This window comes from Coregonus lavaretus (assembly GCF_964263955.1).
Source record: "Coregonus lavaretus genome assembly, chromosome: 23".
Classification (NCBI taxonomy): domain Eukaryota; kingdom Metazoa; phylum Chordata; class Actinopteri; order Salmoniformes; family Salmonidae; genus Coregonus; species Coregonus lavaretus.
Genome location: NC_140010.1, coordinates 32,648,001 through 32,675,921, shown reverse-complemented (window position 1 = coordinate 32,675,921; position 27,921 = coordinate 32,648,001). Strand labels below are relative to the sequence as shown.

At 42.2% G+C, this 27,921-nt stretch overlaps 1 protein-coding gene across 1 annotated transcript in view; it reads left to right on the top strand.

Moving 5' to 3' along the window:
* The window catches only part of myripa (myosin VIIA and Rab interacting protein a), a 56,236-nt gene that overhangs the window by 5,242 nt on the left and 23,073 nt on the right, over positions 1 to 27,921 (top strand). Inside the window, exons 3-4 of the mRNA XM_084187982.1 lie at positions 11,545 to 11,766; positions 22,021 to 22,157. Of these exons, the coding sequence (XP_084044108.1) occupies positions 11,545 to 11,766; positions 22,021 to 22,157 (359 nt within the window). The remainder of the gene's footprint in view (positions 1 to 11,544; positions 11,767 to 22,020; positions 22,158 to 27,921) is intronic.

The following is a 27,921-nucleotide window of genomic DNA, read 5'->3' as shown; positions in this document are numbered from 1 at the left end:
GATGAGTCAAAAGAGTTAGTGCAAAAAGGGTCAATGCAGATAGTCCGGGTAGCTATTGGTTAACTATTTAACTAACTATTTAGCAGTCTTATGGCTTGGGGGTAGAAGCTGTTTAGGCTCCTGTTGGTTCCAGACTTGTTTCATCGGTACCACTTGCCGTGCGGTAGCAGAGAGAACAGTCTATGACTTGGGTGGCTGGAGTCCAGGCATTGGAGATCACAGGAGATTTCCCATCCTGCCTCTGGCCCACTGTGTCTCCAAAACAAGAGACAGGAAGAGCCTGCCCTTTCCTGTTTGACTATGACTCACTTCCTGCCTAAATCACCATGGATACTGGTATATACCCCTATCCTCTCAGATTGGATAGGGGTAATCAATATGGCCTATTAGGGGGGAAAGTAGAGTCATTACTGTACAGTCCCATATTTCTTACACCCATACAGTCATTTACAGTCCTTTCAGATCTGTACAAGTAGGTAGGGGCTAGAATGTATGGTGTATGGGTTGGTGGTAGATTTGGGTTTGGGTGTATGAATTAAAATGACAGCAATTGAAGTCCTTAGATACAAGCGTCAAGACCGCAGTGTGTTGTGCTGTATGTGATAATTGGATACTAACTGATTAAAACTAAGAGGTGTCCTTGGATGGTTCTGAATACCCACATCTGTTAATGCATTCATGGTCTGAGTTATGTGTGGTGAGGTAGTGAGCAATGAGAAGCATTCTCACCTCTCCAAGAACACAATAGTAGGAAACCATAAAGCCTGCTGAGTGAGCCTTCAGAGGGTAAAAACAACAGTAGTCCTTTCTCTCTACTATGCTCCAGAACCTTCAGGGGGAGGGCAACTCTCTCTCTCTCTCTCTCTCTCTCTCTCTCTCTCTCTCTCTCTCTCTCTCTCTCTCTCTCTCTCTCTCTCTCTCTCTCTCTCTCTCTCTCTCTCTCTCTCTCTCTCCCTCTCTCTCGCTCTCTCGTTCTCGCTCTCTCTCTCTCTCTCTCTCTCTCTCGCTCTCTCTCTTTCTCACTCTAATGCATGCTTATGTACAGGGTGAGATTGCATTTCTCTCTGCTACCGCACGGCAAGTGGTACCGGAGCGCCAAGTCTAGGTCCAAGAGGCTTCTAAACAGCTTCTACCCCCAAGCCATAAGAGTCCTGAACATCTAATCAAATGGCTACCCAGACACCTCTGAAAACCACAGAAAGTTATTCTGCCCTAATCGGCTCAGAGTTGATCTAACCTCATATAACCAGTCTGATAGTTGTGTTGATTCTGTAAGGAACAGAATGGTGAGCTATCACGCAACCAGGCTGGTTTACAAGGCTAGTGTTGATTCAGTGGTGACTGAAATATGTGGATTTTGCCAAGATTATCAGACTGTTTTGGACTGATCAAAGTCTTGGCCTGAGTCTTTGGTGTCTGGCCAGCATTCACTTGAGATCTATTGCAAAATTCAGTGTAATAAGGTATGTATCAACGTTATGGAGATGTAGTTACAATGGGGGCTTGATCCACTTGATTGAAAGTAGTAGAGATGTGCTGGCGCTACAACCTGGAATTTATACACCACATAAGGGGTGTGTGCTCAGTCCTTGGAGACTCTAACTAGGCTTAGCTTAAGTTGCCATCCTGAACCTTTTTTCAGTCCTCCTTGAGCTTCAAGTTCCTTGGCGTACACATCACCAACAAACTGAAATGGTCCACCCACGCAGACAGTGTGGTGAAGAAGGCACAACAGAGCCTCTTCAACCTCAGGAGGCTGAAGAAATTTGGCTTAGCACCTAAAACCCTCACAACATTTTACAGATGCACAATTGAGAGCATCCTGTCGGGCTGTATCACCGCCTGGTACGGCAACTGCACCTTTCGCAACCGCAGGGCTCTCCAGAGGGTGGTGCGGTCTGCCGAACGCATTGCCGGGGGAAAACTACCTGCCCTCCAAGACACATACAGCACCCGATGTCACAGGAAGGCCAAAAAGATCATCAAGGACATCAACCACCCGAGCCACTGCCTGTTCACCCCGCTATCATCCAGAAGGCGAGGTCAGTACAGGTGCATCAAAGCTGGGACCGAGAGAATGAAAAACAGCTTCTATCTCAAGGCCATCAGACTGTTAAATAGCCATCACTAGCACATTAGAGGCTGCTGCTGCCTATTGACATCACTGACCACTTTAAGAAATGGAACACTAGTCACTTTAATAATGTTTACATATCTTGCACTACTCATCTCATATGTATATGTATATACTGCATTCTATTCTATAATATTCTACTGTATCATAGTCCATGCCGCTCTGTCATTGCTTTTCCATATATGTATATATTCTTAAATCCCATTCCTTACTAGTTTTGTGTGTATTGGGTATATGTTGTGAAATTGCTAGATATTACTTGTTAGACTTGTTAGATATTACTGCACTGTCGGAGCTAGAAGCACAAGCATTTTGTTACACCCGCTATAACATCTGCTAAACACGTGTATGTGACAAATACAATTTGATTTGAATCGATTTGATTTGATTTGATCTCAAGATAGTGGCAACTGACAAGAGGATGACCAGTTTGTAAAGACCCAAACTTCACTTAGTTTATATCACAGCTGTGCAACCTTAGCATATCCAGCAGACTCTTATTGGCAGTCTTCATAGCTCTCTCTTCCAACCAGACGTTTTACCCTTCACTTCCCCAGTGATTAGGAAATGAGTCGCTGCTGCTACTCTGTTTGATTCTAGTAAACAGGCCAGGCGCTTACCAACAACTAATCTTGTTGTTTTCCGTTTATGTCTGGATTTGTACAGCCAGGCTGGGGAGATTGGGCGAGCTTGATGGTGCAGTTTCAACACAGTATAAAGCAGTGCTGGTTGTCTGAAGTGTGGTTTGATTGAATTTCAGCTGTATTCATCATCATACTGATTCTACTCATAATTTCCTCACTTGATTTAGAGGTAGTTTCAGAGATAAGACACTGGATAGTTAAGTTAGCGTCAGATCCTGTGATTTCATTAGGTTTTGATTAGACCTGGTGGAGTCTTTATCAAATGCTGGTGATAAAGTTACTGTCCATTAATGACACAATGGCTTAAGGACATTGAGCTCTAATTCATTTACTGTACACGCACACACACACACACACACACACACACACACACACACACACACACACACACACACACACACGCATGTACACACCACTCACACCCACCCTTTTCAGTTGTTATCTCATTAAAAGGCTAAACTGTCATTTGATGCAGCTAGTGTACCTGGGCTAAGGCTTTCTCTGTCTCTCCACCCATCTGTCCCCAAGTGATTGCTGTTGGCTCCATGCATCCTGCTTTTCAATTTCTCCTCTGACACGCAGGAGCATCACAGAATATCAAATAGGGATGAGTGAGAGACCGAGGCACTGGAAGACACATGGCTGTCATATTCTCAAAATATAAGATATGAATGTTCTAGACACGTTTCATGAGAACGTTGCAAGAACATTCCTGTGTATCGGGATGTCGCCTGATGGTCCCAAAGAAACGTTCTACAAAAAAAAAATTGTTTCATCATTACACATCACCCCTTGTTACTGTGGCTGAGCCCATCAAGGCTCTGATTGGTGAACCACTGATCCATTCACAGCTCTTTGTTTTTTGGCAAGGTTAGGGACACTCATACACACACAAACAATGCATTTAACCTACAGTGTTCTCAGCTTACATATTTGACACACATGATTACATTGTGCATGTTAATTTATAAAGTCGTTATTATTCCACATGTCCTCCCTGGGATTTGAATTGACCTCTTACTTCACAGCATTTCAATCTTCCTGCTACGCCACCATGTCTGTGTCAGTTATCAGTAATCAGACTATTCCCTCATCAATGAGTATGGTTACATGCACACAATAATGTGATTATTGTGGATAGTCTGATTAATATAATAGTTCGGTTAAAATGTTTACCTGCTTTGCAAGAAGAGCGATTCCCTAATAATCCTGTTTACATGGACACATCTGAAATCAGGCTACCTGATGGCACTCTGATAAATGCAGGAAATCGCCAATCAAAATAAACATTCTACCACAGAGAACATGTTATTTTTGCGAAACATATTTGAGTCTGAGTTCAAACATCTAAAGTTTGTATGTGAAAACTACTTCTAAGACGCGTACATTCAGTTGTTCGGAACACACTTCACTCGCACTAATAAGGGAGGCTCGCTCGGCTGGTGCTAGCACATGCATAGACCAAATACACTGCTGGAACACAGATTAAGGTGTTTACATGTCCTAATAATTTGAAACATTGCTCAGAAAACCAGATGTTTTAATCGGCATATGCTTACTTCAATTTTGACCTTACGATGATTAAGATAAGCAGAGGAAGGTGTTTGCATGACTATTGCGTAATCTGCCTACTGCCATAATCAGTTTAATATCAAATTATTAGTGTGCATATAAACGTAGTCATTTATTTGATTTACTTATTTCAGCAATTTTAGGGCTTTTTGGATAGTTGTCTAATGTTGGTGGGGCATATAACCCTGTTTAAATGTTACTCGTGAATCACTATGATCAATAAAATAGTTGAGTGTGCTTTTAACAGAGCTGAGATTTACTTCGAAGTGCGTTCACCCTATTTCTTACACCTATCCAGTTGTTTCAGATCTACACAAGTGCCTAGGGAGAAGGGTTTATGGATTATTCTGGACCGGGCCTAACTATCCTGGCCCAATAAGCACATGCCCTAGGAATATCCCTTATTGGGACAGTTTTAGGGCGTTTGTCATTGGTGCTATTGACCTGGGCTTGAGACCCACTCAGGGAGTCTCACATTCTTAGCGATATATGTTCATGTCATTATTTGGCAACATTTACAACACCCCTAACTGATCTAATTAAAATCAGTTTCTCATTGAAAGATGGGAATCTGTAAGATTAACCCTTGAGCATAAATTATGACCACATGTCCACAACCTCTCATAGATGATCAGTTTTAGTCCCATGTAGCTCAGTTGGTAGAGCATGGCACTTGCAACGGCAGGGTTGTGGGTTCGATTCCCACGGGGGACCAGTATGTAAAAATGTATGCACTCACTAACTGTAAGTCGCTCTGGATAAGAGCGTCTGCTAAATGACTAAAATGTCAAATGTAAGTGTATTTATCAGTTCTATATAGCTCAGCATCTCTCCATCGTCTTCTTGAAATGCACTTCAAAGTAAATCTCAGCACTGTTAAAAGTACACTCAAGAAAAACTATTTTACATGTAATCTGATTACAAAAAAACTGTAGGTAACACTTCATTATAAGGGTCCGTAATAAACCATTTATAAGGCATTTTTAAGGAATTTATAAATTCTGTGTTCACCATTTATTAATCATTAGTTAAGTCTTTTTGGAGTCCCTAATCTAAAGTGAGCACTATTTATACTTTAAAAATACTGTATAAATGTTTTTAGTGACCAGCGTAATTTCTCACAAAAAGATGGGCATGCCATTGGTAGACATTGGCAGTACCTCATAAAATAATAAGAACACAACACAGGATGTTTAAAGCCCGCATGCAGTCTTTAAATCATCACTATTTGCCTAATAAATCACTGTGTGTGTTTATTTAATGAAAATATCTCCAACATATATTTTGAATCATCCTTTGGCCCTTGAAATGCTCAGTCTGATAATGTTGGCATTAGGAAACAAATGTGAAGATATTTACATACACAGCTCTAATTGGCTGATAGGATGGTCTAGAGCCCACCCCATTAACAGGATGAACAGTCAATGGTCTATTATAATCAGATCACATTGTAGCCCTGTTTATACCTGGTTCTAACAGGCATCCTTTGTCCTGATTTTGTCCACATTCTGGTTGTGCTCACATTTTTTGACAGGTGTAGACAATCAAAAGACACATTGTGATCTGATTGTGATCAGATCTTCCTGCCCCCCCCCCGGAGGTAGTCAGATCCACATTGTGTCTGGATATCTTACAAGTGTAGACAGATCTGGACAGTGAAACCTTTTAAAATCAGCATTATCCCGCCCTCTAAATTATTGACAGGTGGCACCATTGACTTATGGCATCAAAATGTAAATGAAAATAAATAAATATTATTTCTAAAGATTATCTGTCAAAAATTTGCATACAGGGGGCATTATTTTAGACTGCTGTTAAGGTGGCACTAGTGTCAAACACACGCTCTTTGGCAATTTCGACTTGTAAAAGCCAGCGTTCTGCTGTTTTCCAACCTTTGCGCCAGGGTTGGTAATTTACCTGTCTAACATCTGCTCGCTTGCGCTGAAGTGGGAGGGGTGGAAATATTTTTGGTGTGTCCTAAAAAATGTGTGCCAATATTCCAATTTCATTAAGCACAACTGGGTGTATTTAAGACAGACCAAAAGCTGGTCTTAGCGGTAACACATTTGGTTATGGCATTGATTTAACCAGCGGAGGCGCACACAGTAGCCTTATCAGTACATCACCAATGTTTAATGAAAATATTATAGCCAGCAAAACAGTCATCCGAATTTTTGTCCAGCTTCTGTGAAAAGTTTGGACTCATTTGTGTGATGCCCATTGCATGAAGGGTGTCAGTGACTGTAGGAAGCCAGTTTAGGAACATTAAGTTATTTAAAATACTTATTGTTCTTCGTTTATAATTTTGTCAAAAAATGCATCTTCCACTTTCCTCTGTTGGATCTAACTGTCAAATCGAGGGAATTCCGATCGCTGTCCATGATTCTGAATCCGCTTGTAGGCGATTTCACTGTTTGTTTGTTTACCTTTCACGTGGCAAAGTCACTACTGAACATATCAATGGTGATGGTAGGCTATCGATATACATTTGTGTGCACTATAATGGTGAGTGGACAATCCCCCTTTCTCTTTTTTTTGTATTATAAATTTTTTGGGGGGCCCATCCATCTTTGGAGGACCAAAATAAACTTTGTTTTTACAACTTTTTATTTTGTTGTTACATGTATTTCTACACACATTTTACATACATGGTAGAAGGTTACACCTTTGTTTTTAAGCCCTGGATTTCTAGCCCCTCTATATTATTATGTAGCTGATTTTAATAGCTAACATTTTGATGGCCATAATAAATAGATATGCAGACAGTGGACAACCTTGTTTTACTCCTTTTGACAGTTTAATACTTTCTGAGAAGTAGCCATTATTTACTATTTTACACCTGGGGTTACTATACATAACTTTAACCCATTGCAAAAGAGATTCTCCAAAATTAAAATAGTCCAGGCATTTATATATAAATTCTAGTCGTACTTTATCAAAAGCCTTTTCAAAATCTGCTATGAATACCAGACCTGCTTTCCTAGATTTTTCATAGTGTTCTATTGTTTCAAGTAATTGTCTTATATTATCTCCAATGTATCGTCCATTTAAAAACCCTGTCTAATCAGGATGAATAATATCCGACAACACCTTTTTAATTATATGCGCTATGCATTTTGCTTGGATTTTTGCATCACAGCACTGAACTGTAAGGGGCCTCCAGTTATTTTTTAGACTGGATCTTTATACTTACCACCTGTTTCAGTAATAGAAAATCAGACTTTGCTGAGTACCTGATAGTTTACCATTTTTATAAGAGTGGTTAAAACATGCTAATAATGGATCTTTGAGTAGATTATAAAAGGTTTCATCTACCTCAACTGGTATGCCATCCAGCCCTGGAGTTTCACCTGGCCTAAAGGCTATAATTTGGCCTTCACACAAGTGTTTCTGTACAGCTGCTTTAAAAAAAAATTATAAGCTAATTTTACCCTATTATTAGGAAAGAAATCCTAACAGTTAACATCAGTTAGTGGAAATGGGAGAGACTGAAAAGAGAACATATGCTTAAAATACTTTGCTTCCTCTTTCAAAATCTAATTAGGTGAATAATGGAGGACTCCATAATTTGTAACAAGTTTCTGTCAATTCTTTTTGGTAGCATTTCTATGTTGAAGATTCAAAAAAGAGTTTGGTGTATTTTTCACAATTTCCCATCCAATTCGCTTTATTTTTTATAATATATTATAATTGATCATTCCCCTTTCTCTTTATATTGGCTCTTTTTCAGACCTGTGAAGTGTTTGGATGTGCGTAAAACCCTCCATAGTCTACGTTGTCTTAATGTTATATGCCCACGGGGAGCAATTATGATGCCTGTTACCTAACTGTACCACAGGAGGTTGGTGGCACCTTAATTGGGGAGAATGGGCTTGTGGTAATGACTGGAGTGGAATAGGAGGAATGTCAATAGAATGGCCTTACTGAAGAGCTCAGTGACTTTCAACGTGGCACCGTCATAGGATGCCACCTTTCCAACATGTCAGTTCGTCAAATTTCTGCCCTGCTAGAGCTGCCAGGTCAACTGTAAGTGCTATTATTGTAAAGTGGACACGTCTAGGAGCAACAACGGCTTAGCCGCGAAGTGGTAGGCCACACAAGCTCACAGAACGGGACAGCCGAGTGCTGAAGCGCGTAGCGCTTAAAAATTGTCTATCCTCGGTTACAACACTCACTACAGAGTTCCAAACTGCCTCTGGAAGCAACGTCAGCACAAGAACTGTTCGTCGGGAGCTTCATGAAATGGGTTTCCATGGCCGAGCAGCCGCACACAAGCCTAAGATTACCATGCGCAATGCCAAGTGTCTGCTGGAGTGGTGTAAAGCTCACCGCCATTGGACTCTGGAGCAGTGGAAATGCGTTCTCACCATCTGGCAGTCCGACGAATCTTGGTTTCGCGGATGCCAGGAGAACGCTACCTGCCCCAATGCATAGTGTCAACTGTAAAGTTTGGTGGAGGAGGAATAATGGTCTGGGGCTGTTTTTCATGGTTCAGGCTAGGCCCCTTAGTTCCAGTAAAGGGAAATCTTAATGCTACAGCATACAATGACATTCTAGATGATTCTGTGTTTCCAATTTTGTGGCAACAGTTTGGGGAAGGCCCTTTCTTGTTTCAGCATGACAATGCCCCCGTGCACAAAGTGAGATCCATACAGAAATGGTTTGTCGATATCGGTGTGGAATAACTTGATTGGCCTGCACAGATCCCTGACCTCAAACCCAGGCCTAATCACCCAACATCAGTGCCTGACCTCACTAATGCTCTTGTGGCTGAATGGAAGCAAGTCCCTGCAGCAATGTTCCAACATCTACTTGAAAGACTTCCCAGAGGAGTGGAGGTTGTTATAGTAGCAAAGGGGGGACCAACTCCATATTAATGGCCATGATTTTGGAATGAAATGTTCGACGAGGAGGTGTCCACATACTTTTGGTCATGTAGTGTAGCTTATTTAATTATTTTATTTCGCCTACAAGTTGCTTTTTAATTTTATTAGAATTGTATTATAATTATTCACTGTATTTTTAGGTCTTATCATTTGCTTATTGGCAAAGTTTGACCCATGGCTCATGATGCATTTTACAGAAGGCATATATCAGTGTGAATGCTATGTTTAACAATATATTTCCATATTGAAGCAATGCAATTACCTAGAACAATGTGGACTGCAAACATTTTCAAAATATTTAGCAAATATGAGATAGACTTACAGTATATTGAGCATGTTCTGATTGGCCAGTGAAGAATCAAGCCTTGACACACCTACTATTTATTTATTAATCAAAACCTAGCCCTTTCGCGACACCGCCAGCAACTGCACCCATAATACCCATTGCGAAAGAGCAAAAATATTCCAGACACACCCCCAGAGCTATAGCGATACCACCAGCACTAACATTTACTATTACTAGGTTTGTTAAAATAGAGCCCAGGGTAGGACTAGGACATCTGGTCTCAATGTGGACACAGTGGACAGATAAGATAAACATTTTAGTACCATGTGTAGATGCATGTCTGAAAATGTGGGTACAATCAGAATATGGACAAAATCAGTTTACAGGACCCACGTTAGCGCCAGGTATAAACGAGGCTAGAGACGTCATGATGCGGGACAAAAGATCCATCCCACCTGAACAGGCTGAAATTCCGTATACCAAATATTAGGAACACCTTCCTAATATTGTTTGACATTAAGGGAATGGTTCTTGGAAACAGTCCTTGCACATTACTGGAACATTCCTATGAAAACGTTAGGTAATGACCTAATGAGATTCTTAAGGGAACGTTCTCTAATGTTGTGGGAACTTTTTTTGTTAGCTGGGTGTCTAGCTGTAGGCTGTAACCTAACATTTTTCCTGGTCAGGTCATGTACTTGGGAAAAAACTCTAGCCCTATACATAATTCAAGAGGGTATTTTTATTGTTGGTGTGAAGCTGGGCATAATAATGCCCTTACCTGAACAGGGCTGACATGGCTGGCATCTGCTTCTCTAGAGTGGCACCAGTGGACATACACTGCTTGGCACATAATACCTCCGGTTGGTAGTGCCACTGTCTGTGCCAACTCTCTCCTCTATGCACACCCACGTATACACTTACACACACAAAGATGTACACACACAGAGACACACACACACACTACTGATGGGCAGAGTGTGGAAGTGAAGTTGTTTTCAGTAGATTAAGGATTTTTGTTTGACACAGCTCAGGTCACTAGGAGTCTTGTTCTCTGCGTTGAGCTAGAAAGCCCTCCTGTGTGTGAAACTGGACTGCTGTCTTTGTGTGTCCAGTATTCTAACTGCCAATATTGCTATAGTAGCCTGGGTACTGTATCACCTTCCTTGAGATATAACTGTTACTCATGGAGTGACAGGCTAGTCTCTTGCTCTATTGGCTAAGACGTACGCTTTGGGTGACTGTTGTTGTGCAGAAGGTTGTGAGTTCAAGGCCGGCTTGAGGCAGAACAGAATGCACTCTGTTACATATACAGTAGCTCCACATACTCTCCACCCCTCCCTCCCCTATCCTTATCTCCTGTCTGTTCAGTTATTCATTATAGTCATTCATTTATTTATGAACGACAGGTCATCATTTTTTGGAGTGGATCCAAATCTATTGAAAATATTCAGATGATGTCAAATGTGAATGGAACTTTGGAATGAGTGAAAGCAATTTTACTTCAGCTTCTGTGATGTGTTTGATAGTGTTCCGATGTTCATATGTTTAGATTTTCAGCATACACCATTATGTAATGAGAACCCTTGAGCACAAGCTTTTTCCTCCTAAAACGGTGGTTCATTTATTACATTGGTAGAGACATGTACTGTAGGTAGATGTATTGTTAGTGTGAGAAGCCAGATTCCCATGGTGTTATAGCAGGGGATCATCAACAGAGGCTGTGGCTGGTTGTGTACTGTACATGACATCATGGTGTGTTGTCGGTCATCCTATTCACCCAATTAATGTGCTTTTTAAGGAGATTATTTAGAAGTTTCACTGTCATTCATCAAATGTTCATTCCCCCTCTCTCTCTCTCCCTCACCCTCTGTCTCTCTCTCTCTCTCTCTCTCTCTCTCTCTCTCTCTCTCTCTCTCACCCTCGCTTACTCTCTCTCTCTCACCCTCCCCCTCTCACTCATCCTCTCTCCCCCTCAACCTCTCTTCCCCCTAACCCCCCCTCTCCATCATCCTCCCTCAGTGAGCTGAAGCAGGAGCTGGATGAGGAGGACAGTCGCTGCTCCCTGCTCTCCCGACAGCATCGCTTCAACGAGCGTTGCTGCATCCGCTGCTGCTCTCCCTTCACCTTCCTGGTCAACCCCAAGCGCCCATGTCTGGACTGCCAGTACAACGTCTGCAAGACCTGCCGCTCGTACAGCAAGAAGGACAAAGCCTGGGTCTGCTCGGCGTGTCAGAAGGGCAGGTCAGTGGGGATGGAGGAGTGTGTGTTTCTGTGTACAGGTATAAGTGGGGATGGAGGGGTGGAATGAGGTGTAGTAGGATGTTGGATTGGAGATGGAAGAGAAGACTGCCAGAGAATTGTCTATGTGTGTGGGTGTGTCAATGTGTGTGGGTGTGTCAATGTGTGTGGGTGTGTTTATGTGGGTGTGTCTATGTGTGTGGGTGTGTCTATGTGTGGGTGTGTCTATGTGTGTGGGTGTGTCTATGTGTGTGGGTGTATCTATGTGTGGGTGTGTTTATGTGTGTGGGCGTGTCTATGTGTGTGGGTGTGTCTATGTGTGTGGGTGTGTCTATCTGTGTGTGCATTTTGGACACCGTATACTGTAGCTAGCCTATTTGCCAATGGTGAATGACAGTGACAGTCTTCATCAGCTGTGTGAGCTTGTGTTGAGCCTTTGACCTCAGTGACTAACATGCATTTAGTAATGGCGATGTCAGGTAGCCACACTGTCATAAACACACGTAATCTCCACAGTCTCCTCTCTCAGATGTCCCTGTCTGTGACACCTGTACACTGACTGTGTCAGTTTAGTTTATATTCACTATGGCACGTACTGTATATGCACACACACACACACGCACACACACACACACATACACACAAACACAAACACACACACACACTGTCACACCTCAACACAGCAACTGCCACTCACACATTTACTAAGTTTACCACCAGTGTAGGCCTATGGACATCTCACAACTAGAGACACACATTATGAGCAAACACAAAATAGGGTCATATAGTTATGACCCTATAAGAATCTCTGACTACCAGTGTTTGTTGCAGTTTGTTTGCTTTAGGTAACACTGCTCTTTGGTAAAGGTTTTAACTAAAGCCACACTTCTCCCCATTGATTTGATCTTTCGTTCTGTCCAAGACATGTTGTGGTCATGCAGTACTGTTCATGTGTAAGCTACCATGAGCATACTAATGTTGACCAGTTAATGCAGCTTACCCTGGGTTGCGGTGTCTAGTAATGGTTAGGTTAAATCATATCAGTCCACAGGGACCACAACCTCTGTGTTGTGTTGAAGCACTCATTAACCTAATTTATTATTCATGATCCATGCTGCTTTGCATACAGTAAATATCCTAAGACAAGCTCACCTAGATATTGTAAATACTAAGCCAAATGTTGGTCGCTTTTGTAATGTTATAGCTTATGATATAGGCCCGTATTCACACAGTGTATCAGACACTCATAGATACCTTCAGAAAGTATTCATACCCCTTAACTTAATCCACATTTTGTTGTTTTACAGCCTGAATTCAAAATGGATTAATTAATTATTTTTCTCACCCATCTACATACAATATCCCATAATGACAAAGAGAAAACATGTTTTTAGTAATTTTAGCAAATTGATTGAAAATGAAATACATAAGTACATAAGTATTTACATCTCTGAGTCAATACTTTGTAGAAGCACCTTTGGCAGTGAGTCTTTCTGGGTAAGTCTCTAAGAGCTTCCACACCTGGATTGTGCAACATTTGAACATTTGTCCATTACTCTTATCAAAATTCTTCAAGCTTTGTAAAATTGGTTGTTGATCATTGCTAGACAACCATTTTCAGGTCATGCCATAGATGTTCAAGTAAAAACTGTAACTCGGCCACTCAGGAACATTCACTGTCTTCTTGATAAGCAACTCAAGTGTAGATTTGGTCTTGTGTTTTAGGTTATTGTCCTGCTAAAAGGTGAATTCATCTCCCAGCATCTGGTGGAAGCAGACTGAACCAGGTTTTCCTCTAGAATTTTGCCTGTGCTTTGCTCCATTCCGTTTCTTTTTTATCCTGAAAAACTCCCCAGTTCTTAATGATTACAAACATACATATAACGGGATGCAGCCACGACCACGCTTGAAAATATGGAGAGTGGTACTCAGTAATGTGTTGTATTGGATTTGCCCCAAACATAACACTTTGTATTGAAGACAAAAAGTGAATTGCTTTGCCACATATTCTGCAGTATTACTTTAGCGCCTTGTTGCAAACAGGACGCATGTTTTGGAATATTTTTATTCTGTACAGGCTTCCTTCTTTCACTCTGTCAATTAGGTTAGTATTGTGGAGTAACTAATATGTTGTTGATCCATCCTCAACATATTATGTGACTTGTTAAGCACATTTTTAGTCCTGAACTTATTTAGGCTTGCAATAACAAAGGGGTTGAATACTTATTCACTCGAGGCATTTAAGCTTTTCATTTTTCATAACTTTTTCAAAATAAAAAAATATATAATTCCACTTTAACATTATGGGGTATTGTGTGTACAGTGGCTTGCGAATGTATTCACCCCCCTTGGCATTTTTCCTATTTTGTTGCCTTACAACCTGGAATTAAAATGGATTTTTTGGGGGTTTGTATCATTTGATTTACACAACATGCCTACCACTTTGAAGATGCAAAATATTTTTTTGGGGTGAAACAAACCCAAACAAACAAGAAATAAGAAACAAACAAGAAATAAGACCCCCCCCCCCCCTTTTGCAGCAAGTACAGCTGCAAGTCTCTTGGGGTATATCTCTATAAGCTTGGCACATCTAGCCACTGGGATTTTTGCCCATTCTTCAAGGCTCCAACTCCTTCAAGTTGGATGGGTTACGCTGGTGTACAGCAATCTTTAAGTCATACCACAGATTCTCAATTGGATTGAGGTCTGGGCTTTGACTAGCCCATTCCAAGACATTTAAATGTTTCCCCTTAAACCACTCGAGTGTTGCTTTAGCAGTATGCTTAGGGTCATTGTCCTGCTGGAAGGTGAACCTCCGTCCCAGTCTCAAATCTCTGGAAAACTGAAACAGGTTTCCCTCAAGAATTTCCCTGTATTTAGCGCCATCCATCATTCCTTCAATTCTGACCAGTTTCGCAGTCCCTGCCGATGAAAAACATCCCCACAGCATGATGCTGCCACCACGCTTCACTGTGGGGATGGTGTTCTCGGGGGTGATGAGAGGTGTTGGGTTTGCGCCAGACATAGCGTTTTCCTTGATGGCCAAAAAGCTCAATTTAAGTCTCATCTGACCAGAGTACCTTCTTCCATATGTTTGGGGAGTCTCCCACATGCCTTTGGCGAACACCAAAAATAGTTTTTTTTCTGGCCACTCTTCCGTAAAGCCCAGCTCTGTGGAGTGTACGGCTTTAATGTGGTGCTATGGACAGATACTCCAATCTCCACTGTGGAGCTTTGCGGCTCCATTTTTAAATAATGGATTTAATGGTGATCCGTGGGATGTTCAAAGTTTCTGATATTGTTTTATAACCCAACCCTGATCTGTACTTCTCCACAACTTTGTCCCTGACCTGTTTGGAGAGCTCCTTGGTCTTCATGGTGCCACTTGCTTGGTGGTGCCCCTTGCTTAGTGGTGTTGCAGACTCTGGGGCCTTTCAGAACAGGTGTATATATACTGAGATCATGTGACAGATCATGTGACACTTAGATTGCACACAGGTGGACTTTATTTAACTAATAATGTGACTTCTGAAGGTAATTGTTTGCACCAGATCTTATTTAGGGGCTTCATAGCAAAGGGGGTGAATACATATGCACGCACCACTTTTCCGTTATTAATTTTTTTGAATTTTTTGAAACAAGTTATTTTTTGCATTTCACTTCACCAATTTGGACTATTTTGTGTATGTCCATTACATGAAATCCAAATAAAAATCCATTTAAATTACAGGTTGTAATGCAACAAAATAGGAAAAACGCCAAGGGGGATGAATACTTTTTCAGGGCATTGTAGGCCTGTGACAAACAATCTCAATTTAATCAATTTTAAATTCAGGCTGTAACATAACAAAATGTGGAAAAAGTCAAGGGGTGTAAATACCTTCAGAATGTACTGTAAATATGGGGAAAATGTCTCTGTCTTTTAGAGTTGAGGATCTCATCCTCACAACTGGCTACTGTACTCTGAAGATGTCGAACATTTCTGATCCTCTGTGGACCAACTGTATATTTGCGTCAACTGTGTCTGAAGTGGGTTGGTGCTCCTCCAGAACTCAATGCCTCTACATACACTACCAGTCAAAAGTTTAGACACACCTACTCATTCAAGTTTTTTTTTTACATTGTAGAATAATAGTGAAGAAATCAAAACTATGAAATAAAACATATGGAATCATGTAGTAAAGAAAAAAGTGTTAAACAAATCAAAATATATTTTATATTTGAGATTCTTCAAATAGCCACCCTTTGCCTTGATGACAGCTTTGCACACTCTCTCAACCAGCTTCATGAGATAGTCACCTGAAATGCATTTCAATTAACAGGTGTGCCTTCTTAAAAGTTAATTTTGTGGAATTTCATTCCTTCTTAATGCATTTGAACAGGTTTTCATCAAGGATCTCTCTGTTCTTTGCTCCGTTCATCCTCGATCCTGACTACTCTCCCAGTCCCTCCCGCTGAAAAACATCCCCATAGCATGATGCTACCACCACCGTGCTTCACCGTAGGGATGGTGCCAGGTTTCCTCCAGACGTGACGCTTGGCATTCAGGCCAAAGAGTTCAATCTTGGTTTCATCAGACCAGAGAATCTTGGTTATTCATTGTCTGTGTAACATTTGTTGTATAAAGGATCGGACCAAGGTGCAGTGTGGTATGCGTACATAGTCGTTTATTATTATAAACACCGACCAAATAACAAAATCCAACAGAACGTGTTCAAGAGGCTAAACATCCAACAAGCCAAACAGAAACAAGATCCCACAACATAGGTAGGCAAAATGGCTGCCTAAGTATGATCCCCAATCAGAGACAACAATCGACAGCTGCCTCTGATTGGGAACCACACCCGGCCAACATAGAATGAGATACACTAGATCAACTAGCATTCACACCCTGACCAAACTAACTAGAGAAATAACAGGGCTCTCAAGGTCAGGGAATGAGCAGGTATGGGGCGCACCGGGCTGGCGACACGCACCACTGGTTTGGTGCGAGGAGCAGGTACGGGGCGTATCGGGCTGGCAATACGCACCACTGGTTTGGTGCGAGGAGCAGGTACGGGCCGTACAGGACTGGAGACACGCACCACTGGTTTGGTGCGAGGAGCAGGCACGGGCCGTACCGGTCTGTGAAGGCACACTGGCGGCACAGTGCATAAAGCCGGCGCATAGCCTGGTGCCTGCACGGTCACACGCTCCTCAAAGCGAGTGCGGGGAGTTGGCTCTCTTCTGAAACCTGGCTCCACCAGCCTCTGCTCTAAGGACTGTGTTCTCTGCTGCTGGAGGGTTAACTCCACTCTCAGCTCCTCCTGTTGTCTGGCCAGCTCCTCTCTCCGTGCATCCACTGACTCCTTCTCCCTGTGGGCCTCCTGCAGCGCCTCCCTCTGAAGGGAGCTCTCCTGCTCTCTCTTAGCTAACAGCCCCCATAAGGTAGTTATCTCCTCTCTCAGAGTGCTGAGCTGCATATCTTGGAGGGCCTCTATAATAGCGGCCTCCTCTTCCTCCACAGTCAGCCCTTTCAGGGCCTCCTTCTGCTCCGTGTGCCCCCCCCCAATTTTTTTTTATTGAGACTGCCTCTCGGGCTTCCTTCACGGTCGGCACCTTCGGCGTCGCCGTTGATCCTCTCTTGCCTGGGCTTCTTCCTTCACCCAGGGTCCTTTACCGGCTAATATCTCCTCTCATGTCCAAAATGTCCTCCCCACCAGTGCCCAGGGTGTCTGCTCCTCCTGGCCACGCTGCTTGGTCCGTTAGTGGTGGGATCTTCTGTCACGTTAGTTGTATAAAGGATCGGACCAAGGTGCAGCGTGGTATGCGTACATAGGCGTTTATTATTATGAACACCTCCCTGACCAAGGCCCTTCTCCCCTGATTGCTCAGTTTGGCGGGGCGGCCAGCTCTAGGAAGAGACTTGGTGGTTCCAAACTTCTTCCATTTAAGAATGATGGAGGCCACTGTGTTCTTTGGGACCTTCAATGCTGCAGAAATGTTTGGGTACCCTTCCCCAGATCTGTGCCTCGACACAATCCTGTCTCGGAGCTCTATGGACAATTCCTTCGACCTCATGGCTTGGTCTTTGCTCTGACATGGGCTGTCAACTGTGGGACCTTATATAGACAGGTGTGTGCCTTTCCAAATCATGTCCAATCAATTGAATTTACCACAGGTGGACTCCAATCAAGTTATAGAAACATCTCAAGGATGATCAATGGAAACAGGATGCACCTGAGCTAAATTTTGAGTCTCATAGCAAAGGGTCTGAATACTTATGTAAATAAGGTACTTCTGTTTTTCATTTTTAATACATTTGCTAAAATCTCTAAAAACCTGTTTATGCTTTGTCATTATGGGGTATTGGGTGTAGATTGCTGAGATTATAAAAAAATAATCCATTTTAGAATAAGGCTGTAATGTAACAAAATGTGGAAAAAGTCAAGTGTAAATCTAAATTAAAAAAGGTGAATGTTTGTTGACTGTTTTGCTACTCGTGATATTGTAATAAAACATTGGTGATGTACTGATAAGGCTACTGATAAGGCTACTGATAAGGCCACTGTGTGCACCTACGCTGGCTAAATCAATGCCATAACCAATTGCGTTACCGCTATAACCAGCTTTTCGTCGGTCTAGTTGTGCTGATTGAATTGGGCATATTGGCACATGTTACACCTCAAATACTTCCACCCCTCCTACCTCAGCGCAATGGAGCTGATGTTAGACAGATAAATTACCAACTCTGGTGCAAAGGTTGGTAAATAGCGGAGTGCTGGCTTTTACAAGTCTAAATTACCAACGAGCGTGCGTTTGACACTAGCGCCGCCTTAACGGCAGTCTAAAGATGATTTATGGAATTCACTGTCCAGATCCATATACACTTGTAAGATATCCAGAAGAAATGTGTATCTGACTACTTCCGGAGGTGGGCAGGAAGATCTGATCTCAATCTGATCACAACCTGTCTTTTGATTGTCTACAACTGTTTAAAAATGTGGGCACAATCAGACCAAAGGTTGCATGTTAGAATCAGGTATAAACGGGACTTCTGTAAGTGAGTCAACTTAGGCAACGGTTGGCTGGGAGCAATATGTGAAGGCTGATTGTCTGAGAGTGTACAGGGGAAAGCAGGACATTGGCTGAGAGTGTACAGGGGAACGCAGTTCATTTACTAAGAGTCTATAGGAGGCAGCAGGTGAAGGCTGATTGTCTGAGAGTGTACAGCGGAAAGCAACCTATTGGCTGAGCATGTTCAAGAGACAGTGTGTCATTGGCTGACTGGGTTCAGGAAGCAACAGGTGAAGGGTAGCCTAATTAGCTGAGAGTAGAGGTCTTCACATGTCAAAAATTTTTGACCCGTTCCGAAAGTTTGAGCCTATATGCATAAATTATTTATTTAAATATAGAGACCCATTGCAAAAGTACCCGAGGAACACTAGACTCATTCCGTGTAGACCTGTTCAGATTCAGACACAGTCCGATCCGAATGAGGGAAGCAGCAGAAAATAATTTTTTAAGGTACTTTATTAACCAGAGCTGATAAAGGGAGAGAGAGGTGGTGCTGCTCTAGGAGGCGGGGGAGGAGCCATACTGTGAGCAAGTGAAACGGGGAGGAGGGAGGGAGAGATAAGAGACAGCAACCAACCAAGCCGACTCGTGCTATAGTAGACTAATAGCTGCCATAGCTAGGTTATTTATCATCCAATATATTATGTAGTATCTGTCTTGACTGCATCAAACGGGGGGAGAAGCTATAGCTAGCTAACATTAGCTAGCTAGGCTAATTGAGGCTGCAGTGCATGCACTTTCTCATAGTGACAAATAACAACAGCTCTATTCAGAATATTAAGTAGCAGCCTACCTGTTGGCTCTTGGTCATTGTAGCCTATCCTTCTCCTTTAACTTTTAATTCCGTCATTTTAATTCCATCTTCCATTGATTAGATATCTCCTAACTTTTGCCACACACGGAGGCTCTATGACTGTAGCCTATTGCTGCTTTGATGACTTATGATTGGCCAACAACAACAACAAGCTACACGCGCCACGCTCCACTCTGGTGAAAAGCAGCAACACAAATTATCTAATGTCTCTTTCTCTCTACTGCAGCAGTCAGTTAAAATTACACATAACGAGACCTGTGACAATCATATCAGAACCGATCCAGACCTGTGACATTATTTAGAATTCTGAATCCGGACCCTCTCGGGTATTCGGGTACAAGTGGATCCGTGAAGACCTCTAGCTGAGAGTATACAGGGAAAAGCAGGCCTTTGGCTGAGAGTGTTCAAGAGACAATAGGCTTGTTCGACATTGCAGTTGACACTGCAGGCGACTGCCGACTGACTGATCCACAAAGAACCTTGCATCATAAATAACTACTAATTATTATTTGTAGATCAGTCAGTGTGTCATTGGCTGACAGTGTTCAGGAAGCAGTAGGTCATTGGCTGAGAGGGTACAAAGAGACTGTCATTGGCTGACAGATTGACTGATAGTGTTCAGGAAGCAGCAGGTCATTGGCAGGTCTTTGGCTGAGAGGGTACAAAGAGACTGTCATGGGCTGACAGATTGGCTGACAGTGTTCAGGAAGCAGCAGGTCATTGGCAGGTCTGGAGGGATGGAGAGATAAGAGTGGGTACAAAGAGACTGTCATTGGCTGACAGATTGGCTGACAGTGTACAGGAATCAGCAGGCATTGGCTGGTAATTGACTGAGAATGTACAGGAGGAGACAGAAGGCCTGTAAACTCTGGACCAGCTGTTTCTAATGACAGCCTTGATCTGCCCAGCTGTTCCACTGTAGGATTTAGACCTGTGGACTTTGTACTTACATACGCTGCTAGAATCAAGATGCTTTCCCTGGAAGATAAGGTGTGTGTGTGTGTGTGTGTGTGTGTGTGTGTGTGTGTGTGTGTGATCTTGGTCTTCTATCCTCATGGGGACCTGAAATCCCCAAAGGGATACTAAAACAAAGGCTTTTTAAGCTTATGGGGTTAGGTTTAGGGTTAAGGTTTGGGGTTAGGGAAAATAGGGTTAGGGTTAGTGTCCTTTAGGGAGGAAATAGACTTAATCGATTCAAGGGAAATAAATATTTATACAATCAGAGGAGGGAGGTCTCCTACCTAGAATAAGTTGGCAGATGTTCAACAAGGTGAGATGAGGACGAGGGATTTGTGTGTGTGTGTGTGTGTGTGTGTGTGTGTGTGTGTGTGTGTGTGTGTGTGTGTGTGTGTGCATGTGTGTGGGCCATGGTCCCCTTGACTCAGAGGTATATGTGGTCACACACGCAAAGCCCAACCCTACAAAGTGATTATAGTAGAGTGCACAGAATGCCTTAACCCTTACCCAGCAGAATGGAGCTAATGGAATAGCCCTAAAAGTTACAACTCCAATGGAATAATCCCAAAAGTGCCAATCCAGCCCATCAAAACATATAAAGTAATTGAAAGAAAACAGATACTATCAACACAGGTCTGCTATATACAACATACATCCTTTTCCACATTTTGTTGCATTACAGTGGGATTAAAATTGATTTAATTGTCTTTTTTTTTTCAACGATCTACACAAAATACTCAAAGTGGAAGAAAAATTATAGCATTTGTAAAAAATAAAGGAAAATACAACACTAATATATCTTGATTAGATAAGTATTCAACCCCCTGATTCAATACATGTTAGAATCACATTTGGCAGCAATTACAGCTCTGAGTCTTTCTGGGTAAGTCTCTAGAGCGTTGCACACCTGGATTTTTATTTTTACCCATCTACCAATCGGTGCCCTTCTTTGCGAGGCATTAGAAAACCTCCCTGGTCTTTGTGGTTGAATCTGTGATTGAAATTCACTGCTCGACTGAGGGACCTTACAGATAATTGTATGTGTGGGGTACAGAGATAAGTTTTTCATTCAAAAACCATGTTAAACATTATTATTGCACACAGAGTGAGTTCATATAACTTATTACGTGACTTGTTAAGCACATTTATACTCCTGAACTAATTGAGGCTTGCCACAACAAAGGGGTTGAATACTTATTGACTCAAGACATTTCAGCTTTTCATTTTTAATTAATTAGTAAAATCTTCAAAAAACATAATTCCACTTTGATATTACGGTGTATTTCACAGTGACAATAAATCTCAATTTAATCCATTTAAAATTCAACATTTGGAAAAAGTAAAGGGGTGTGAATACTTTCTGAAGGCACTGTATACCACATCTCATCAGTCCTCCTTTCTCTCTCTTCTCTCTGTTCTCATTGTGCCAGGCTTCTGAAGACCCAGTCCCTGGAGTGGTACTACAACAATGTGAAGTGTCGCTTCAAGAGGTTTGGTAGCGCCAAGGTGCTGAAGACACTATACAGGAAACACCTGGCAGAGCATGGGACGCTGGGAGAACTCACAGGTACTGGACTGGACTGTTTTCTTTACTGCTGCTACTACTTTAATCTCGACATTAGCATCGACCGTAAGAGTGCAGAAGCTCTCTGCATGTGTCTAGTGTCAAATATTCCAGCATCTTAGAGATGGATAAAAATGTACAGAATGGTTACATGCCATAAGACTCCTGAACATCTAATCAAATGGCTACCCAGACTATTTGCACTGCACCTGTTGTATTCGGCGCATGTGACAAATACAATTTGGTTTGATTTGATTTTGAATTGGGGGAGGGTCATGCTTTTTCAATTTCAGTCAAGGGGCGGGTTTAGTATTTTTATAATCTAGTCCAGGGGAGGGTCATGTAATTTGTAATTGATGAAATTTCAATATTTCTCAGTGTTTTAGAATTAGTTGCTATAAATGGATGTGTGCCTGATGCCGCCCCTCACCTCTGATTCTTCGCTGGGTGTAATATCAAGTGCACCTATAGGCTATTTAGTGAGGTCTCAATCAAATGATCAACAGCCTATAGGCTATAGGCTACGAAGTGCATGCTGGGAGAAACACAGAGCAAAGTTATATTTCTATAGCTGCTGGGATGGTATAAATAAAACTATGCTGCATTACATACTGCAATGGATATTCCAACCCTGAACCCGGCCTGCTCTGCTCTTGCTGATCAAAAACGAAAAACGTCCATCAAATGGCTGTGCTGTGTAGGCCTACAGTGGCAGTTCAGGAGGAGTGAAAGGCTTCCTCCGAATGTTTTTTTAAAATTAGGCCTAGTATAAAAAATATTCAATGTGGACTAACCTATACCCTATGTTCTGTTCAGTTTGAGAAGGAGAGCGCAAAGATGAGAAGGTCAACTTTGATAGCTTGCTATTACTATAATAGATTTGATTAAAAACAATATTTTTCTTACCCATTATGTACAGTGAAGGAAAAAAGTATTTGATCCCCTGCTGATTTTGTACGTTTGCCCACTGACAAAGGCATGATCAGTCTATAATTTTAATGGTAGGTTTATTTGAACAGTGAGAGACAGAATAACAACAAAAAAATCCAGAAAAACACGTCAAAAATGTTATAAATTGATTTTCATTTTAATGAGGGAATTAAGTATTTGACCCCTCTGCAAAACATGACTTAGTACTTGGTGGCAAAACCCTTGTTGACAATCACAGAGGTCAGACGTTTCTTGTAGTTGGCCACCAGGTTTGCACACATCTCAGGAGGGATTTTGTCCCACTCCTCTTTGCAGATCTTCTCCAAGTCATTAAGGTTTCGAGGCTGACGTTTGGCAACTCGAACCTTCAGCTCCCTCCACAGATTTTCTATGGGATTAAGGTCTGGAGACTGGCTAGGCCACTCCATGACCTTAATGTGCTTCTTCTTGAGCCACTCCTTTGTTGCCTTGGCCATGTGTTTTGGGTCATTGTCATGCTGGAATACCCATCCACGACCCATTTTCAATGCCCTGGCTGAGGGAAGGAGGTTCTCACCCAATATTTGATGGTACATGGCCCCGTCCATCGTCCCTTTGATGCGGTGAAGTTGTCCTGTCCCCTTAGCAGAAAAACACCCCCAAAGCATAATGTTTCCACCTCCATGTTTGACAGTGGGGATGGTGTTCTTGGGGTCATAGGCAGCATTCCTCCTCCTCCAAACACGGCGAGTTGAGTTGATGCCAAAGAGCTCCATTTTGGTCTCATCTGACCACAACACTTTCACCCAGTTCTCCTCTGAATCATTCAGATGTTCATTGGCAAACTTCAGACGGGTGTGTATATGTGCTTTCTTGAGCAGGGGGACCTTGCGGGCGCTGCAGGATTTCAGTCCTTCACGGTGTAGTGTGTTGCCAATTGTTTTCTTGGTGACTATGGTCCCAGCTGCCTTGATATCATTGACAAGATCCTCCCGTGTAGTTCTGGGCTGATTCCTCACCGTTCTCATGATCATTGCAACTCCACGAGGTGAGATATTGCATGGAGCCCCAGGCCGAGGGAGATTGACAGTTATTTTGTGTTTCTTCCATTTGCGAATAATCGCACCAACTGTTGTCACCTTCTCACCAAGCTGCTTGGCGATGGTCTTGTAGCCCATTCCAGCCTTGTGTAGGTCTACAATCTTGTCCCTGACATCCTTGGAGAGCTCTTTGGTCTTGGCCATGGTGGAGAGTTTGGAATGTGATTGATTGATTGCTTCTGTGGACAGGTGTCTTTTATACAGGTAACAAACTGAGATTAGGAGCACTCCCTTTAAGAGTGTGCTCCTAATCTCAGCTCGTTACCTGTATAAAAGACACCTGGGAGCCAGACATCTTTCTGATTGAGAGGGGGTCAAATACTTATTTCCCTAATTAAAATGCAAATCAATTTATAACATTTTTGACATGCGTTTTTCTGGATTTTTTTGTTGTTATTCTGTCTCTCACTGTTGAAATAAACCTACCATTAACATTATAGACTGATCATTTATTTGTCAGTGGGCTCTCAATAAGCCAGATTCAAGTAACTTTGTGGTGCTGAAACTTGAAGCAGCAGCCGCAGCACAATCAATCAGAAATGGACAGCTAATGTTGCTGAAAGTAGGCAAATTCGAGTAGGCAACCGTCTTCATTTTAATTAGACTTTACTAATAACAAGAAGGCTGCCTGTTTTACAGATTACATTAGGCTATAGGCTGCTATATCCATAGATTTGTCAGTCAATTCCTCCACCCCCATGCACTCTTTAAATAGCCTACCTCCCTGTCATTGATGTGCTGTTAAATTAAAACCAAGAATTGAGGGGGTATGAAAAGGTACGCCATAAGCCTACCTTTTATTAAAGAAAATGGTCAAAAAGCACAGGCCTACCCCTTGTGAAAATAAAATGGAACCTCTCATTGGGTTAAGCCACGGAAGAAGAGTAGCCAGCAGTTAAAGCTTACATTTTTCTGCGTTGGTAGGCCTACTCTTTCTAGGGTCGAAAGGTAGGCCTAACTTTTGAAAGTACCATGCTCAGATTCCTAATGATGTCTCCTATTTAATTATTTGCAGACAGGGACAGTTTCCTTGCAAAGAAAACACACTGATTTGGCATTAGAGAAATATGATAAAATGAGCACATACGCCTATCTGTCTGTCCATTAGCCTGTAATTTCGGTAATCTGTGTGGTATAAAAAAATATTCTGCTAATATGTAAAATGAAGTAGAATTGCATGACATTTTTATAAAAGGCTATTTTTTCTCGGACAGGCAAATACGATGATAGATTCATGCAATGATTTTACTATAAAGGAGCTCTTTACACCCCTACTATTTTCCACGGTGGTCTGCGAACCCACAACTTTCTGGCCTAAAACCATGTGCACTATCAAAATTCCTCCAATGTCATGTAATGCTTACAGGACGAAGAACAATTTAGCATATAATTTTTTTAAGCGTTCAGGGAGGGTTTAGGTAAAATACTGTATATATTGCTGAAGACAGGGCCATCCATTTTCATTTCAGAGAGGTCCGATTTTCTCCACGTAACCCTTATTATAAATAACGTTCACTCCCTTAGCAGCCTTGTATGGTATACACTAGATGCCTTCAGGTCAAGCTGTGTGTGTTTGTGTGTGTGTGCGAGCATGTGAGTGAGTGAGGAGTGAGTGAGTGTGTGTGTATGTGTATGTGTTGTGCAGCAGGACTGTTGAGGGAGAAAGAAACAGGATTAAGCGCCTGCAGGCTTTAATTTTATATAAAAAGTTCACGGGCAATGTGTAGGCCACACTGATTTTAGGAAAGGAAGCAAAAATCTGTGTGTGCGTATATTATGTTAATGTAATAGTAGAATGCAATGTGAATGCCTCAAAGGTGTGACTATTATTAGTGTGTGGATTACATTCTACTTAATGCCCTCTGCCATATTCATAAAGCCTACGATGCTCCAGAACCTTCAGGGGGAGGGCAGGACAGCTTTGGCAACATATATATTTGCAGTAGTAGGGGTCACCTCTCTCCCTCCCTCCCTCTCCTTCCTTCCTTCCTTTCTTCCTTTCTTCTCTCTCTCTCTCTCTCTCTCTCTCTCTCTCTCTCTCTCTCTCTCTCTCTCTCTCTCTCTCTCTCTCTCTCTCTCTCTCTCTCTCTCTCTCTCTCTCTCTCTCTCTCTCTCTCTCTCTCTCTCTCTCTCTCTCTCTCTCTCTCTCTCTCTCTCTCACCAGTTGAGGGATTTCAGATCATTCTTCATGTTTGTGAAGGAAAGGTCACGTTAAAGCTGAGAGGAGGATGCTTTAGAATGTAGATCTTCTGTGTTAGACATGCTGGAGCAGCATGAAACGTTCAAAATTGTTTTCATCTCAAATTGATTCCTCCTCACAATATGTTGGCAAATTATGATGGAACAACGTTGATTCAACCAGTGTGTGCCCAGTGGGTTTAGGCGTCACTGCTGGTGTAAGCTCTCCTGCACAACATTATTCACCTGTTAAACACAGAGCCATCGGCTAGTGACTCAACATGCTCTGGGACTTCTCCAAATACCGCAAGAAGGAGAATAGAAGCATAGCTCTCCATAGCCCATTTGTAACAGTGAGCAACAATGAATGTAATTTCAAAGTTCAAAGTTAATTCATCGAAAAGGTGCTTTCTCGCAGTACAAAGAGTCTTGTGCTGGCAGCCTGGTTAGGCGACCGGATTTGATTGAATTGAGGTTTGCTAGTAAAGCACAGAGTGCGTGAGTGACTGGGTTTGAACCCGGGTCATCCATCAGTGTGACAAGACAAAACTGTTAGTCGGCTGAGCTAAAGCCTAGACATTAACAAGGTTACTCACGCTCTCTGTGCTTTAGGAAGGAAGGTTGCCTCAAGGAAGGTTACTCATCACGCGAGTGTGCTGGAATTTGTCAAACTACCTCTGCAGAGCACACAGAGAGCCTGGGGAAGCAGACTGGAGGCTGCTGATCGAGTCAAGCCAGGCAGAAAACCTCTTAGATGTAAGTCCCCAATATATACGGGACTTTGAGTGGTTCGGTTCCGACTGACATTTTGGTGTAGAAAGCGCTGTGTGTGCGCCGTAGGGTCCCTGCCTTATGGTGCCAGAAAGCCCCATCTGTCTGCTTTCCGCTTCCACACTCTCAGCGGCGCTGAATTGAAGTGTCATGTTTCAGACCCCACATTTGCATAGGGAGTGACGTGTCACATTTTTTCTAGCCAATCCAGACAAATAATCAATTTGCTCTTCCTCTGAATGACGGAGCCCAACCTGGCATAGCGCATATGAAAGGTGACAGTCTATCGAATCCAACCATTGTGGTTTCATCTCGCTGTGATATTCTCAGACAGAAAATATTAAATCATTTGAATTGAAACAAGACTACTTTCTCATGGTCACACGGACTAAATCACCTTGTGCACAGTAGCGGATAAAATCACTGAGGAAGCCAAGCCAGAAAAAAAAGGCATATTTAAATTGATGTGTTGTGATAATTGCGTTGTTTGCTGTATAATCTGTTAGTTCATATACCTTGCGATCGTGATATATAGGCCCAAAGCCGAGACAATAAGAAGACACAGTGGCAGAATAAATTCAACCACGCCTTTGTTTCATCACAAAATTGAGTCCACAAAGCATATTGCATGTAACAAACAGTTACATGACCTACAGCATGGTCAGGCAAGTTAAAACCAGTTACATTTAATTAAATGTCATCGAAAATGTCATCTACGTAATCCCCAAAAGTAATTATTTATCATGAGAGGGCCATAAACAATAACTAGTAATGCTGCATACTCAAAGAAAGGTTAACATTTCATCTTT